General features: G+C 45.3%; 1 protein-coding gene across 5 annotated transcripts in view; it reads right to left on the reverse strand.

Annotated features, from left to right (window-relative positions):
* The window catches only part of FAM168A (family with sequence similarity 168 member A), a 178034-nt gene that overhangs the window by 78220 nt on the left and 81931 nt on the right, over positions 1 to 17883 (reverse strand). For all 5 annotated transcript variants that reach the window (XM_066990039.1, XM_066990041.1, XM_066990040.1 and 2 more), the window contains one exon: positions 3642 to 3729. In XM_066990039.1, the coding sequence (XP_066846140.1) occupies positions 3642 to 3711 (70 nt within the window). In that variant the 5' untranslated portion in view covers positions 3712 to 3729. Of the gene's footprint in view, positions 1 to 3641; positions 3730 to 17883 lie in introns of those variants that run through there.

Here is a 17883-nt window from a genome sequence, read left to right on the forward strand (position 1 = left end):
ATAAGAAAGAAGATTTCTTTAATAGATCTCCTGGTTCAAATACAGGATGTTTTGATAAATATTTCTCGTATGAACTTTACACTTCTGACTGTTTCACCTAACAGTTCTACTTCAAAACTTTGGTTTTCTGCTTTTTTTTTTGTATTTAATTATAATTTCCAGTAAAAAATCATCTAATTCACTTTGTTAACCATTTAGAAAATAAGCTACCCTTTACATTTTCTTTAAGGAAGGGCTGAATGGAAAAATTAAGAAAGTAACTAAACGTACGTACACGAAGTACTTGAGCATGTGCCAAGGATTTCCAATTCTCCCCAGCAAACAACAGCCAATCTGGTACCAAAGATTTGCTTATCTCAAAACACATCTCTCACAAGCATGTAAAATACCAAAGAAGTGAGAAGGAAAAGAAAATCAGATTAAAACTGATAATTTAAACCAAAAGCAATCTATTTGTTATAAAGCATTCGCATTTAGCACTGAAAAACAAGAGAGTAGAATTCAAGGTGCCGTTACCCTTATTACCACCCTTGGGTTTTTTTCAGCCTACATCCCCCCTGAGTTGTACTCCGCAAGATTATAAATTAATGGTTTATGCATGAACTTTCAGGACAAAAAAAAATAAGTAATCCATGTGCTGTACTGGGTTTGGGGTAAAAAGATGAACTCTAAAGCAAACCGAGAACATAGCTTAGGGCTCTCAACCTTTAACTCAGCGTTATTACACTTCAGTGGTTTTCTTGATTTCCATTTCTTGCCCAACGTAAAGCTTAGCATTACTTTTTTCCAGTGCCCTCTACTATTCCAGAAAGATTTTTTCAATTCTTTTTTAACTCTTACATAAATTATATAAATTATGCATTGTATCCCAAATTGTACCTCAGATAAAAATCTCAGGACAGACACCACAAGCTCTGTCTCGGGGAAGAATCATAAGGGTTGGAAAGACCTCCAGACCTTGCTTCCCCGCTGTTTCCAACGGAGAAGCACCCAGGGAGCTCTGCCACTCGGCTCTCGGCTACCAAGGCACCATCACGACCCAGGCACTCATTAAACCCTGAAGCCATAACGAGCTCTCAGGGCATGGAAAGGCTTTGTGCAAGGGCCGGGAGGCAACGTCCCTTCCAGATCTACCACCTCGCATGCCTCAGCTATTATTTTCAAGCAATTTGAGAAGGAAGTATCTACCAACTCTTTAGCTTTGTGCTTCTCCTGTGAAAAGTCTATTTGGTTTGTCTGTGTGAGTTTTAATATCCTCCAGAATAGCTTGTGGCTACATAATAAACCGCTACATGGCTGAACAATGCAAGTTAAAGCATTGCAAATGAAGTCTCAGACAGAAAGCAAGCATTACATAGGCAGAACCTGGCATTTCTAACGCAACAGTCACAGCAGCCTTCTGTTCGCAGTCGTTGAGAACGCCCTGCACAGTAGCCTGTCTTTGGTATTTAAAGGAAATAATTATGTTTTTTCCCCCTTTTTCACAACATAACTTTAGTTTTCCCACTAAATATTCAAGAAAATTCATTTTTAAACGAGGTTCTGGAATACTATTTGCCTAGCAAAGAAAATAGCTCTTAGTTTACACATTCTTTAACCTACTATCTATTCTGGGACTCGTCATAAGAACAGAGCCCACTGACCCTTCCCACCTGTGCAACGGAAAAGCCAGGCGCTAACATAACTCAGTGCAGCCACACCAATCTCCCCCTTTTGGAGCTCCCACTGACATAACCAAGGACCTTGGTACATTTTCTCAAGTCTGATCTGCCTCCAATTTTTTTTCCCCAAGGTCATCCTGCACATCAGCCACCGCCGCCTCCTCCGTCACCATGAACTCTGCAGGATGAGCGGCCGGAGCCCTCTGGTCCTCCCTTCTGTGCCACCGACCAGAGCTGGCACAACCTGCTCAAGGTGGACAATGGCTTCAAATATTGAAATGCACAATGTAATCTTCACGCTGCTTAACCAGCAGGTTATTTTAGAAGATAATTTCCTACTAATGTCGCCATTTGACTTATTCAGAATGCAGCCATGTAGAATCGGTTCATTTAAAATAGAAACCACCCTCTAAATTTCTCCCTCCAGAAAGGTCAATGTACGAACCGTATACAGCCTGCAGCTCAATATTTCAATAAAACTGCCTTACCCGGTGCCAGGAAGGCAGCTTCTAAAACATCCAACTGTTGGAGAGCAGATAGAGAAAGTCTACACTGACAAGATATTAGCGTGGAGTTTTGAACACGTGCAAAGAAAGTAAAGTGGGAGAGAAGTAGCCTCTTGTCAAAACCATGCATGCTCTGGAAAGCACAAGATTGCTGTTCTTTCCAGTGTAGGAAAATAACTGTGCACTTAGGAGCTCATTCTATCACCCCAGCACTGCTGGAGTCTGCAGTCCTCTTACAATGGCGATATTTCTGAAGAGATGATTATTCACAGCAAATTTTTTTCTAAGCCTCTAGCGCTTTGGCTGTAAGACCAAAGTTCCCCTGAGCTACGGTATCTCCAACAAAGCAGCATGCATAAATTTGATTGGGGAAAAAAAAGAAAGGGTGAATAAAAATGGGGCAAAACCTCTTTGAGGAACTCTCTGCTCCAGAGTATCAGACAGGCCTCCTCGAGCAATACAGCCAGCTCTACTGATCTGCTGGCAGAAACAGCTACCGGAGTCAACGAGAACATTTTATAAATGAAATAGCTGAGAGCATTTATGTTCATTTTCATTTGCTGTTGACCACTTTTGCTCCACAAAAGCATATTCCCAAGCAGTTTCACGCATTAGGCTCAAGTCAACGCACACAACAGGCAACGCAAACACAAAGAAGGAAGCGTTGATGCAACGCGACGCTTGACAGTTAATTATATCCAACAACACGTTGGCAGGGGGAGTCTTCCAAGGCTGATGTTGTAAGGGGCTTACCAGATCAGAAGAACACCTACAGGTAAACATCATGCACAAGGAAGAACACAGATACACTTAGGCCGAGATTTTCTTTTTGCAGAGCACAATTTCTCTCTGAGCTAAATTCTTTCCGTATTTGTACACGCTGGTTACATAACTCTGGTAAACAAATTTCAGTGCCTTTTTCAAGTATTAAATATGACGCTTTTAGACAATTCCCTCCGTTCCAAAGACGGACTTCAAACAACCATCAGACTTGCCGTTCAACATGAGGCTAACTCAACCAAAGCATAATCTGAAAACAAGAAATCAGTCAACAATGCACTTTAAACCTCCATCTACCAGAACAACTGCATGTTCTCCACAGCAACCCTCTGCAGCAGGGTCCCCGTTGCACGTGGCAGGACCGTTCCAGCACGTGCACCCAAGTTGCTCGGTTCAGCTCTGGAGCCAAGCCCTCCAGTTCCCAGCGGATTGCCCCAGAAATTTCTTGGGCGTTTTTTTGTTTAAAGATACACCCTTTTGGTCCTTTTTTTTCAGATTTCTGCCCTCTTCTTAGGAATTGAGGCCCATTTCTTCTCACTAACCTTACTGTGATGCCCCTGCTGAAGAGTCGAGTTCCCATCTGAGTGGGAATCCCGTTTCTCCCTTAATTAAGGGATTAACGGCTCATTAACAATCCCCTGCGCTCACCACCAAGTGTGAACATCCACAAGCAGCCGCTGAGCGCCAGACCTACCTGTGTAAGCCATGTTCTTCGGGTTTCCGTAGGGAGCCCCAGGTTGAACGGGGCTGTAAACAGGGTTCATCGTGGAAGACCGGGAACTCTGGAGACAAAAGAAAAGCAGAGTTGAGAAGACTGCCTGCGTTAGGCTTCTGTTCAAAGGTTCTGAGCTGTGCTCCACGCTCGCATTACCAAGTTATAATTCAAGACGCGGGGAGCTGCAAAGAAAAGGATTTACAACCAGGCTTTACAACTAGGTAGCGTATTTAAGAACTCAAGTTTTAGATCCCTCAGTTATTTCTCCTAACTTCTTCACTGTTGGCATATACTGCCCACAAATATTCCTGGCGCGGATTAATCTTACACAACCCTACCTTCGGGGGGCTCGGCATTCATGACCCCACTTCTAGCGCGCGGCGAACAAAGCCAGGAATTCAGGCAAGGAGGAATTCCTCCAGTTCCTTGGAGGAGCTGATGGTCTGAGGGTGGCAAAAACAACGAGAAATGAGCTATGGCCTTTCAGAAATCAGCAGATGAAAGGCCCTTTGCTGCTGGAGAAACGGAGCTGCTCAAACTGACTACAACAACCTTGTACCCAGGTCTTGGGCGCTGCACGTGGATGCACCAGGCAGTCCAGCAGTGCCCACAGACACGGCGCGGACGGCGAGATTTGCATAGCTCTGCTTGTGAGTTTTATTTCGAGGAAAGCAAGTAACTTGGGAATTTGTGTCTACTGACTGTCAGTTAAGCAACTGCTCAGTTAATTATCTTAATGAAGCACATTCTCAATTCTGATTAATGGGAAAATCAGTCATTAAGCTTTATTAGGCAACACATTTGTCTCCGCAGCTACCTAGTGACAGTTTCAAACACGAACCCCAACAATCTTTCTCCAAAACGTGGGGTTTTTAAACGCGTTATTTTACAGCTCATAAATAAAGCCGTCCTTTCCAAACAAGCCTCTGATGATGGGTGCACGATTTGATAGATCATTAACTCCTTCCGCTGTACCTCAGGATAGTAAACAAGTCAAATGTTAAATGCTCGCAACAACCGACTTGACAACAATTACTGCTTAATTAATTAACCTTCCCTCCTCCCCCAAGGTAGCACAGAAGGAGCAATTCTCAAAGCAGAGGCAACCGGGGCCGTAAAGCAGGCGGGAAGAATTTACACCTTCGGCAGCGCCCGGCCGTGGCGCCTTTCGAGATGTGTTTGCTCACATCTCCACCACACCAAACGCAGCATGATAAAATGAAACAAGTCGGAAGGAGCCCCCAGAGCACGTAGGACATGTCACCCCTCTGAGCAGGTACTTCAAGAAGTAAGTGGAAAGCATGAGGAGATGGTTTGACAGTAGCCAAGTGGGGGAATGCGCTGCCTAGAAGTGCCGGCACAGCTCAGCGCACAAGGAGGTGCATCCACTGCAGCCAAAATTGCCTCCTTTTTACCCAAATGCCCTGCCCATGCCTCCTTTAATGTTTTTTTTTTTTCATCTCCCTGCGATGCAGATTCCACATCCGTAGTGGGAGTAAGGCAAGGGGGTGTTTCAGACTCTTAAAGGCCACAAACCACTCTGACAGGAGGCAGCACCACAAAAATCCTGGGATGAGCCTGCACTAACAAACCCTTGGGGACAATCGGGGACGATCGGAGATCACAGCACTTTGTGCCCAGGCTCCTACAGCCACACACTGCGTTCTGAGGGTTTCCTTTGGAGCAGGATTACTTTGGTTTTCCGGTCTGAACGTCCCCACCTCGTGCATGGCTTGAATTTGCCTGCAGGCCCATCACTGGGTTCAGCCCCTCCGTCCCACGAGAGGTCGGAGGATACGTGATGGGTAACTGGAGTGAAGCTTCGGAAAGAAACCTGGCCCCCACACACCAACACCACTTTGCACACAGAAATAACTATGCAGTGGGTGAGAGTCACCTCCAAAGTGCAGTGCTAAGACCTAAGAGTTACTACCTGTACGCGATGCTTTGTGTCAGAGGTGCCACAAGCAGGACCTGAGAGAACAGCAGGAGAGATTCAGAGAGCTGCAAAGATTTCCTGGCCGTAATTAACTGTTAAATCATTAGCAGGACCCATAAGTCTGGACAAGAAATGCCCAGTGGGGCAGGGAGTAAGATATCTATTTTAAAAAAACCACAAAGGATCTGGAGAAGGTGGAGAGGCAGCAATCACACACGCTTCCTCGTAACCCCAGCGGGTGGAAGCATGAGAAGAAAAAGACGCTGCAGGTTCAGAACAAGCAAAGGGGGCGGCTGGTTGCTTTGTTCGTCTCAGCAAGTCCCTCGCTGACAGGATGGAGGGATTTGGAAAGCCTTCCAAGGGACAGGACCAGTCCCCTTCTCTCCCCCAGACACCTTCTTGGTATTTGCATGGATCTTCTGCAAGCTGATTCAGGTCACCAATCCGGCAGAAAGCAATTTACGTGCCGTTGGGTTACTTCCAGTAGTACTTGGGAAGGTTTTGAGGCACAGACGTTACTGGGTGAGCGTTATACAAAGCTAACAGAGGAGAAACAAAGCTGCAAAATCAAATGAAGAGGCAGGAGACTGGCTGGGACTCGGCACACCCAGCTTCAGAGCTGCTCGTGCAAGCTCACCTCGCTGCGACCGCATCCCCCTCTCACTCCTCCTTGGCCTCGTCCATCAGACCATGAGCTGCTGGGCAGATGGAGACACGACCGCATTTATACAGAGCCCTGCTCAACACAGCCGTCATCTCACTTGAGCTCTTTTGGGCGTAAAGAGTATAAATAAATGATGATTTGGTGAAAATTATTGCCGTGTATGTCTGGCTTGCACTAAGTGTTGTACCAAACAGTAAAAAACACACGTATTGAGAAGGATGAAAGAAAATGCCTCTTAGCTGAGATAAAAAGATTATAATTGCATTAGGAGGATGAATGTATTGTGAGGAAGAGGCTTGTGCTTCCTCCTTGCTTGGTATGCAGGGCATTATTTCCAGCCGGCATGAAAGACTCCATGCGAACAGCATTTCAGATGGATGATTTTCTTTCTTTCTAGCATCTAGTATTAAAACACATTCAGATGAGCTCCCAATACATTCTGCAAGACAATACCATTCAAAAACCCATTTTAAATTCATTACAGGCCCCGCATTGTGGCATTCGAACAGCTACACTGAAATGGGAATAAAACAGGATTAGCAAAATTAAACCTCCTTCACCACAATAACTTGCAGCACTTGCTCGTGGCCATGAATACACAACAAAAAGACTAATAGAAATGAATTATAAACAGACAACCGCAAGTATTGCTGTGCTGCACGAAGCTTCCACCACTTTCTAATCCCCGTGACAGGGATGCTCAGTTGCTTAGAAGCTGCTGAGGCTCCACCGAGTAGCCGAAGGAGCAGCTCCAGCAGGAATGCCATGGGAATGAGCTGCTAGCAAACAGTCTCGGGATGCTTCCTGGCTGTAACCTGGTTACATTTTGATCTGTTCTGTCTTTCCCATGAAAGTGCATGACACGCTTCCATCACGCCGGGAGACGACTCCAGATGAAGGGCAAACAGGAGCACGAGGGAGGTCAGCCTGCGAGCTGCCACCACGCCGTCAGCAGCCAACGTGTCACTCAAATCGAGCTCGCACCAGGGACTCCCAAGCTGTGAGCTCAGACTACGTTGCACGAGAAGCAAAATGGAAATGTTTGCATGGTGAACGCTGAGCGTGAGCCAAACAAGAGCATGCCTCTGGACAGAGCCAGGCTGCTGGCTCCGCACCGTGCCTTCCTGCTGCCACCACGGCGAGGACGGGACACGGTGGCCCCAGGTCTCTGTCCCCCATCCCGGTGACACCCCAAGACATCGGCTGCTTAATCCCCTTCCTAGGAACCACTCATAACTAAAAACAGTTCTGTTGTCACCACCACCTTGAAATTACCGTAGACGCAAGACACAAGGGACATCTCACCCAGTTATTTGTCATCGGTTTGTTTTGTGCCTTTGGAACAGCTCCGTGGGGGACCAGCTTTGCTGCTTCCCGAAGCCGTTCAAGGCTTTGAGTCTTCAAACATCGAGGGGCATCAACAATTTTACACGTAAACAATTTTTAACGCAAGCATTTCTATGCGCATGTTGGTGGAAGAGGCATCTTACGTTCCTCGGCCACTCTGATGCACAGATCTGAAGGCAGTTCCCACTCCTACCGTACAGAAGCAGGGGAAAAGAAAAATGACACTGAAGAAGATGTAAAAAATCCTAAAAGAAACGAACAAATGTGGCGTGCAAGCTTCGGGAAGTTTATAAAGCTATTTTTCATTTTCTTTGCAGACTAAGTCTGCAAGGATAACGATATAAATAATTTATAAATATAGACTTACTTAGAAATAAATATATTTTACAGCCTTCTTAAAAGACGGAGACTAACTGTGACAGGCACATCTTTCATGCTCTCAAGAGACTGAACAGTTGATCTAAATTTAAGTACAATCGCAATGAGGAGAGTAAACAACGCACAGGCGAGCCTTTCTGGATGAAACGCGCTCCTCCACCGTGTTTCACTTCAGTCCTCGTGTCAGCGACTTACCTTTCAGCCTTCCATGGCGTTTGGTTGTGATTTGCCCTGGTCTTTTGTGAAATCAGAATGTAAGTGCTTCTGAAGGACCTTTTCCTCATGTTTTTCGTTTGAAATAGAGTGCTATTTTCTCCTCTGGTTGCACATAGGTACCAAAAATTATTTATTTTTACAAAAGACAGCACGCATCCAAATATTAGAGGACGCGAACAAAGAAAAAAGACAAACCCAAAAGATATATTTCTCTCTTGATCTGCACATCGCTGCTTAAAATTCATTTTATACAAATCACATGCTAATAGTATTCAGCCAAAGCCCCTTTGAACATGAAAAGACCTCCTGACCTTATCCTACATTCAAATTGCAATAATTTTCTGACAATTTTTCAGTTAAGTCATTTGAAGCTTGACCCTCACTTGGGATCCACCAAACAATAATTAAATTACCATCCCGCTCATCTGCGAAAGGTTAACTCAGGCAAGCTACAGGGCCACGTCCCACCTCTCCCCCCAAAATTTCTGCTGCGACAGCACGCACGGTCTCAGAGGTTTGCAGCACAATGTCGTTTTCACAAATAACACCTCCTGTTTACACCCTAACTAAAAGCCGATTGAGCGTATCTCAATATATTTAAGCTGTCACAGATCTTGTAAAAGAATCTGGTCAAAACTGTCACCCTTTTGGCTCATCTTTTATTAATACCATTTAAAAAAAAAAAAAAAGTTGATATAACTAGGGAAACCAAAAAAAGGCCAGGCTCCAGAAAAAGTTTAAGACTTCATTTAGCTGTAAATTATTAATGGTAGGTCTTGCTTTTACAAAACAATGTCTACTTTTATCTCTTTGACTGTATTTCAGCTATACCTTGACATTTATGGAAACGCATTGAAGGCATCATTCTTCAGCCTGGACATTAGAATCCCAGAATCGTTAAGGTTGGAAAAGCCCTCCAAGTTCATCGGGTCCAACCGCCCCCCTACCACCACTGTCCCCCACCAAACCATGTCCCCAAGCACCACGTCCAACCTTGCCTTGAACACCCCCAGGGACGGGGACTCCACCACCTCCCTGGGCAACCCGTCCCAATGCCTGACCGCTCTTTCATTATTTCATTATTTGCTGCCTTTTTCCCCGTTTTCCATCTACACCAACTCATCGGCCTCACTTTCAAAGCCACTTTCAGCTCTGCTCCAGCCCTGTGTTACCTGGCTGACTGCAAACTCCGTCCTGCACCTTCCAGCACCCCGACCAAAACCTGCAGATCACTGCTCCAGGAACGCATGCAGCAGGAGCAGCCTTGGCCTCCAACCCTCCTCCTGATACATCTATCCATTTTGAAATCCAGTTCATATTGCCAGCTTTATTTATAAAACACCCAGGAAGTGGCAGCTAAGGCACGAAGCTTTCCTTCTATGCTAAGAAAAAGCTCGCTATTTCAGTATGTTCCCACACGTGGGACATAACCCCAGGCACGGTAGTTAATCTGGCTGATTTTGGGCTGGCTCACTTGCTCTCATTTCTGACCTGGACCCTTTTTTCTGGAAGCATTTCCACTGGCTGGCACGTCGGCATCCCTCGGGAGGACACGCTCCCGGTGTCAGCATCCTGCATGCACGGGCCATCTGCGGAGGGAAGATGCCGAGCAGTTTTATGTTCCAGTCCAGTTCTGGTTTAGATTAAACCATTAATTCTGGTTTAAATAATATCCCCTCTATTCACTAGATTGCGACTTGAGAGAATACCAAAAAAAAATGCAAACGTGTGTGAAGCCCGGTCATTACCTGCTGCAATCAAGCCAGTTCCCTGTATGAATGCTGACGGCGTTTAATTCGGTGACACGCCTAATGGAGCCAGTGATTAACACAACATCGTTTGTGTGCGGCCTTTCAGGAGGTTCTGAATGGGAATAAATTGCATTACCCGTTAATTAGGGTGACAGCCTACTTTCTCTGCAGACCCCTCGTGTCTCGCCACTGCGGCGATCAGGAAGGCGAGGTGCTGGGAGCAGGAGGGGCAGCGAGCCGCCGTCCCCTGCCACAGATCTCACAATTTAAGGCTCAGTCAACAGGTACCCGGGCAGAGAGCACAGAAACAGCGAGACGTTAATGACCAGACCCTGTGTTTCGTGCCACGTAGTGACATGACCAACCCCAGCCTGCTCCGCTGAAGCCTAAACCGGGGTGGGCAGGCTGAACAGATGCCGTTGTGATGGGGGGTAAGGCTTAAAGCACCTGGAAATGCAATGGAGCAAGGGATTTCATATGGCTCGCGTGTCTTCGTTGTATGGAAAATTTAATGGCTAATTTCTAAGCACAAAGCAGCTCTGGAGTTGGGATCTTCTGGATCTCGTAATGCCCCAAAATAAACGCTTAGGCATGAAAAATCTTTGACCTTTCCTTTGCTGAAATCTATGATCTACTTAAAAGCCAGAGGATCCAAAGAACTCACAATTCAATAATGCTATATAGGACATAAAAATACAGTAAAAAAAAAAAACTTGTCCTGGCCCAAAAAAGCAAGAGAGAGGCGAGGATCACACGATTACTGCAGTCAGGTGTTGCACTTGGTGACAGCAAATCAGCGAGCCCAAACATGGTGCAGCAAAGTGACCACAGCTGTATTTGTGATTATCTGTGTTGGTCAGAGCTTAGAAAAACACCCGCATGGCCCTCAGTACATGAGAAACCAGCCCCCCTACAACAAAACTGCAGCAATGAGAAAAAAAAGAAAAAAGAGATGTTATATTAGCTTGTATCCAGAGAACAAAATGTCCGTGTGCAGATGAATCCTGCACTATAAATTCCTCGCTTTATATCTGCAAGACAGATGGGTTTCACCAGCAGGTAGCCAATAAATAAATGCATTTTCAAAAATATCTAACATATCTGTCCCTGCATGTCCAAAAAACATTCTCAGTAGTTCTCAAATGCCTTCCCCGATATATTCCTATTAATTTCTTTAACTTGAGACCTTGCTGGCTTTTCCTTTTGAAGCGAACCCCGCTGTACTCCTGCATTTAGTGCTCTCGTTCTGCTCTCCAACTAAGCCACATCCTCCTCCGGGTGATTATCCTGATTTTTATCTTAACCGCCTGTCTTTGCTGTGTTTTGCTAAAAAGCCTTCCCAGAACACGCAGCTTGAAGCCTCTTCCCTCTGCTTCTTCCTCTGCACTAACGATGGCTTGGGAGATTCGGGTTGGCCATTAGGAGGGTGCTGCAGTACAGGACCAGGGGATCCGCAGATGTGCAAGGGGTTGTCAGGACTGGTCCCAGTTAATACCACGGCTGCCCCATCCCAGTGCTGGTGCAAGCCCCGCAGCGAGCATGAGGTTGGACTGGCTGGCTCCAGAGGTCTCCAACCAGCGTTTCCAGGACTCGGTCTCCAGCTCAAAGCAGTCTGTGCTTTAATTCCCCTTTTCTCACATCTCCATCTCATAGTCGCAGGGTGTAACTTCCTTGGATTGCTCCGGCCCAGCTGCAGGACCTCGCACTTGGCCTTGGTGAACCTCATGAGGTTCACACAGCCCCCGCTCTCAACCTGTCCAGGTCCCTCTGGATGCCATCCCTTCCCTCCGGCGTGCCGACCGCACCGCACAGCTCGGGTCACGGGCAAACCTGCTGAGGGTGCACTCAATCCCCCTGTCTATATCATTAATAAGGATATTAAACAGATATTAAAGATATTAATTGCTTTCTAAAGACCTTTTGGTACTCGGTTGGACACCAGAAGCCTTGGAGGGGCAGCAGGGGACAGACTGGTGCCTCCACTTTTTCTTTCATCACTATACTGTAAGCATATCCATAAAACGTATGATTTTAAGATGCTTCACAAGATCATGAAAATTGACTTACCACATCAGCTACGATGCCAAACAAGCACTAAATAGTATCTGACGTTTTTAGTTAACCTAGCACGGAATTTGACCCACCATAAAATTACTGAAATTTAAACATCTATCCTATATCATCGTGATGAATTTCATCCTGTCACTGTAAAAAAGGCAGAATAATGTTGTTAGTTATCTTTCTTATCTGAGACTTCTCGAGCTGCTTCAGACCTTGCTCACGGCCAGCCATTGTTCTTGCTCCTAAGAGAAGTGACGATTTAGTAGCCAGATATAAAACTAGTCACCAAAAATAATATTCATAAAACACAATTTATGTACTAGTAAAAATAAGCTTCCCCTAAGTATATTAAATAATCCATCACCGCTGCAAGCTTCTTTATGCAGATGCCAAGAAGCCTGAAGGAGAGCAGCGGGGTGACTTGCTCCAGGTAAGCCAGACCAAGACTCAGCCCCAGAGCATAACACTTGCTGCCATCAGTACGCTGTTTTTAATACAGATGACTCAAGTAATTAAGCATTTTTTGGAGATGTGGACTCAGATTGGACAAAGAATCCACTCTCACTTGCATACCACACATCCAAATCACAGTGGATGTGCACAAACTCCTGCTTTCACTCCAGCCTACAATATGGCATTTTCTTTTCTTTTCCACTGGGTCAAACTAAACTGTATTAACCAACCTCGGACAAAAAAAAAATCAATACCAGAAAAAGTCACATTATCCTCAAAGACGTGTTTTAATTTACGTTTGTTCCAAAATTTCCAACCACTACCACTAATTGCCTTCCTTCAATTTTTGCAATTACTCTCCTCAGTACGGGAGAATCACTTTCCAACCATATCCTGAATATTGAAAACATCTTTCCTTCCCACACACTGCAACAGGATAAAGATCTGAATTTGTTTCTGAATGGAGGACGAAGTTGACACAGCAGAAATACAATATCCCTGGAATTACAATCAGACGAGAGCAGAGACGCCCTTTAAATAATATATAGGACAGAATCCCCTCGGCTTTATTGGGTCAGCATTGAAATCCACCGTGCTACAGGTTCTGGCTATGTGATTTAGGACTTCCAGGCATGCTTGTTCCTCCGTGCCCTCCAACGGTCTCCCCCCAGGTCCTGCTGTCTGGTCGCAGGCTTTCTTCTCTGCTGGAGACTGAAAACACAGGGGCAGGAAAGCGACGGAGCCGTCCTCTGGTGGGCACCATGCCACGTCCCTGCCTGTCCTCTCCGTTTTCCCCTCAAGGACAAAGACAAGGATATTGAGACTGGGAAAAAAAAAAGATTAACTGTGCAAAGAGAGGGAATCAATCCTCCACAACAGTCCCTTTTTCCTTCAATATTTTGCTATCTTTGTTCTAAAACAAAGCTGTATCAGGCAAGACGAAGGAGAGCGCATGCTAAATCTGTTAGCAGAAACGGAGCCTTGGCAAGAGGTCTGTTTCTCATCCTCTTTTTGCAATTTTGCGTTGGCAAGAGGTACTGTATTAACGCGCCCAGGAGAATGGAAGCCTTTACTATTCCTTGGAAAGCTGTGTGCAAGGAAGGAGAGCAGAGCCCAGAGTCGGGCTGGTCCTGGTGTGCCTGGTGCTACTGAAAACCACTACCTGGCTAATATATTTTGCAAAAGGGGTACCACTTGGAAAAAAAAAAAAAGAAACCCACTGGGCTTTTCACGTAAAAGTTGCCAAGTGATGAAGAAACAGAACCGAAGCTAAGAAAATCAGGCATTTACAGCAACCACAGCCGGGCTGAGGCAGGTGCTTTACTTCCTATGGGCATATGGGACAGTTGGTGAAAAAGAGAGATGCAAGGCAGCGCTACTGCAATTATTACTAAAAAGCCATCAATATACAGATAATTCAAATTGAAAATATGATATAAATTAGTTTGTTTAAATGCTAAATACTTATTTAACCACCTCTACCTCTCCAATATCAGCGTGGAGTGGAAGACCAGGCAGTCTATAGCTTGCTCCTCTCCCCTTGCCCACAGAAGGCTTGCACTGCTTTAGTTTGAAGGTTAAGCAGTGCTGGTGGGGATCAGTGCTGTAGTAAATATCTAATGCACATCATATCTGACCTGTTTACTGCTTGGTATTTCCTCTACAGACACCAAGTAAGCCTAAGACTCTACGGGTAGACGCTGCAAAAGTACCTTGGAAATAGCACATAACCCGCTTATGAAAAATAAGTTGACATCACATGACCATGATCAATCCCTTGAAGACTTTAAATGAAGGCTACACGTGTTCACAGAGCTGTAATACATCTCAAACACACGCTAAACATTCAGTATAGAAGTTACCAAGGTTAGTTGTAGCCATATGCAAGAGACAGGAGACCAGGATCCGCGAGCCTACGACGCGGCTGCACAACGCGCGCAGTATGCAGTCAATTCCAATATTTGTTTCATAATCACTGCAAAAGCCAAGTAGTTTTCAGCCTGCCATTCCAGAGGATTTTGCAGGGCTTTTATTCACCTGAATAGTCATTCAGGTTTCCAGTGAATATATCCGGCACAGGAGGCCAGCACCAGGCGCGCTTTCACAGCCGACACAAAGAAGAGGGATGAAAGGCCACAGCAAGTCAACAATTAACACTCTTCACAGGTTTCCGGATTTTCCTTCCCAAACTAAAGAGTGGGAAGAGATTCAATGAAGTCTGAAGGAGCTTATGGCTCGCAGTTTATATCAGCACTCCTAGTTAAAAAAAAAAAAAAGACTTGATTCAACAAGGGCTGGCCAGACGGCCCAGTTTTGCTTTCCTGTTTCCCATTTGGGGGGATACGAGCTAGTCTGGGGACTGAATGGCACGGCATAAAGAAAGAGACGAGTAGTCATTAACTTTTTTCTTAAAATGACAGTATATTCGTGCTTTGAAGAATAACCAAAAAAAGTCGCTAAGGCCTCTCAGAAATGTTGAAAAGGAAACGCTGACTTGTCGGCTGTCGTCCCCAGGCAGCTAAGCAAATATTTGTCTTCACAGGCACACATTTCCATTCGCCTCAAGTGGATTTCCCCTGCGTGGAAGGCCGAGCAGATGTGGAAGCACTCGGATGACCAGGGCTTCGGGATCCAAATGTAGGCAATAAAAAACAAGACCCGTGGTGGCTGGTTTGAAGGTGAACAGTGGGATACTCCGGCAAATCCAACGGGAACGATGCACTCAGCGTCAAAGAGTGAAGCAGCAGTTCCAGGTGCAAGTATTGAAACTTTTGATAAAAGTAATACTAAAAAAAGTTAACACGTTCACTCGTCAATGGATGATGCAACATTAAGAGGGCAAAAGCAAAGCAAAGATGCTATCACCTTAATTCACAAAGCTGACGTTCACCTTTGCTTGGGCTTGAAGGATGCCCCTACACAGGGCACTACAACGCCTTTCAACGTAGCAGTGATAAAAATCTGATTTTCAATCTATCGGTGTCCCTTTGATGCTATAACTCCCACGTGGACAAAAAAAGTCTAAAAGTTTTAATCTGCCACACAATGGCTTAATTGCATGCTATTAGTTATGATAAAGAAATCAATTTTGTAATTTAACCAATTCAGTGAGTTTGTTCTTTATATTTCATCTACGGTCAACAGATAACCCCGTATCTTACACACATGCTGCCACCACAGCTCCGACTGTCTACAGAATCTATTTAATTGTAAGTCTGCCTAAGCTTTCTGCATTTTTAATATCATTTCCATATTATTATAGGTGAAAAGGCAAAAGTTCAGCTGAAGACAGAACGTACAATCTTCAGGTAATGGCCTTCTCTGAAACACAGTGAGTGACATTAAACTTGTGCATCTAGCTAAGTTTCCGTACCAGAAATAATTTATCAGATTTAAGAGACCAAAGCACCCACTGTCCACTGCTTTATACATGGACACAGCACTGGTTTGATCTCCATCCCAAAGCCAGTGCCTGCGCATGTCCAAATAGATACGTACGGGAGGTGTTATCTGCAACCTCTAATTTAATTACGCCTAGAATTAAGTACTGCTGCCATTTTACACTTGGCTGTAAAGGTGCTCCTTTGCATGCTCAGGTGCATTCCCCAGCTGAATTTATGCAGACGTGCGTAGCCTCATGGCCTTACCTTAAAAACTCTTCAGCGCAAAGACTTGTGTGCATTCTGCAAAGATCCTGGCACATCAGACAAACCTGACTACATGACTTACAGATGCACACCCCTTATTTACGCATTTGGGGGGAAAAAAAATATCAGGCCCTTAATTTGCAACCGATTTGATACATTTCTTTTCAGGCTGATAAAAACATCTCTGTACATAACAACCTTTTTGCCATCATTCTTCAAACCAATTCCGTTCATGTCTTAAATTAACTCCATCAATCATCCAACAGGTGCATGCCACCTACTCAAGTTACCTGGGATGAAAAACACAGCCTGGCAGGGGACTTTTATTTTTCTGATTCGATCTCCAATCCCTTTTTTATGAGCTCGCACGCTTGTCTCTGCATGCTCAGAGCATGAGCTCAATATTCCGAGGCAGCATTTTGAGAAACGTCAGGTGGGGTGTGCTATGTTTTTCTTAAAAACAACAGAAATCAGGTTCCTGCTTTCAGTTCACAGACAGTTCAGATTTAATAGACAGCTTCCTAGGAAGACAGAACTCTGGAGAGCTAATAAGGAGCTGTGATCTATGAACTATAGGAAGCGTAGCAAAATCCCCCGTAGCCCAGCAGGCAGCAGGCCCCGTTAGCAAGACAGAAATGCGCATCCTCCGGCAGGCCAGTCCGGAGGTGCTGGCAGTGTGACCGGCACAGAAAACAGAGGCAGAGCACAGGGCAGGACCTGAGAGATCTGCACATGAATTGCCAGGCAACGCGGGGAAAAAATGTCCTTGATGGAAAGAAGAGGAGGGCAAATTGTGAGAGTAATCATGACCTCTACAATCTGGAGAGCCTGGGAATATACACTTCATAAAGAACTAGCATTACACAGCAAGACGCTTCTCCAAAGCCCCCCCTTTCTTTCTTTCTTTCCTTTTTTTTCTCCCCCAAACAGATTTCTTTCAATAACTTTAAAATAACCTAGTTATTACTTTCCAATTCGTAATATGAATTTCTTTAGATACGTTAAAACGTTTCAATGGAGCAGGGCACATGTTTAGGAGCCGGTGCACAGCGAACGACACGCCGTGGGGTATCACGAGTACAAATTTCCCAGGGTGAAGGGGTCCCCCGTCAGCACCCCTCCACGCTCCCAAATTACAGGGGAAGGTGCTCGACGCCAGGAGCCCGCTTTGTGCCGCGGCTGCGAGCACCCCACCACTTTCTGCAGAAATAATGAAGCAGCAGTGCCCAGATTCAGACACCAGCACAATAGCATCAGGCTTTGCCTTCCAACGTGGCTGAAGGCTACGTCAATGTAATTAAAAAGCCTTCTAGGAGTGGCACTTCTGCTTCACCCTTAGGCAATCTGTTTGCCACAGGCAAGCAATTAGCTGAATGCGTTCCTTTAGCGTTAAAGCACTTTGCAGAGGAAGCCCAGGTTTCCCCCAGCTAGCACTATTAGTTTTCAAATTAACGTGCCACCACGCTGAGCGCATACAAAACTGCAGGTATTTCAGACTAGCACGGACGAGCCGGGCCTTTTCCACTTTTTGGGGAAGCTGCCGGTGATGCTCAGTGGTCTCACATCCCTCCTTTGTTCCCAGCAGCCTACACTGAAAGCGTCGGTAAAAAGACGAAGCACACGCCTGCACCTCTGCTGCGTTTTCATCTGATGCAAACTACTTGTCACCGGCTGAAAGAGAAAGAAAGGTGTAATACAGAAGGGGAGGAATGACATTTTTTGAAGGACTGCATTCTGCAGAGAGGTAAAGCCTCCTATCATTTTC

The sequence above is a fragment of the Anser cygnoides genome, chromosome 1, assembly GCF_040182565.1.
Source record: "Anser cygnoides isolate HZ-2024a breed goose chromosome 1, Taihu_goose_T2T_genome, whole genome shotgun sequence".
Classification (NCBI taxonomy): Eukaryota; Metazoa; Chordata; class Aves; order Anseriformes; family Anatidae; genus Anser; species Anser cygnoides.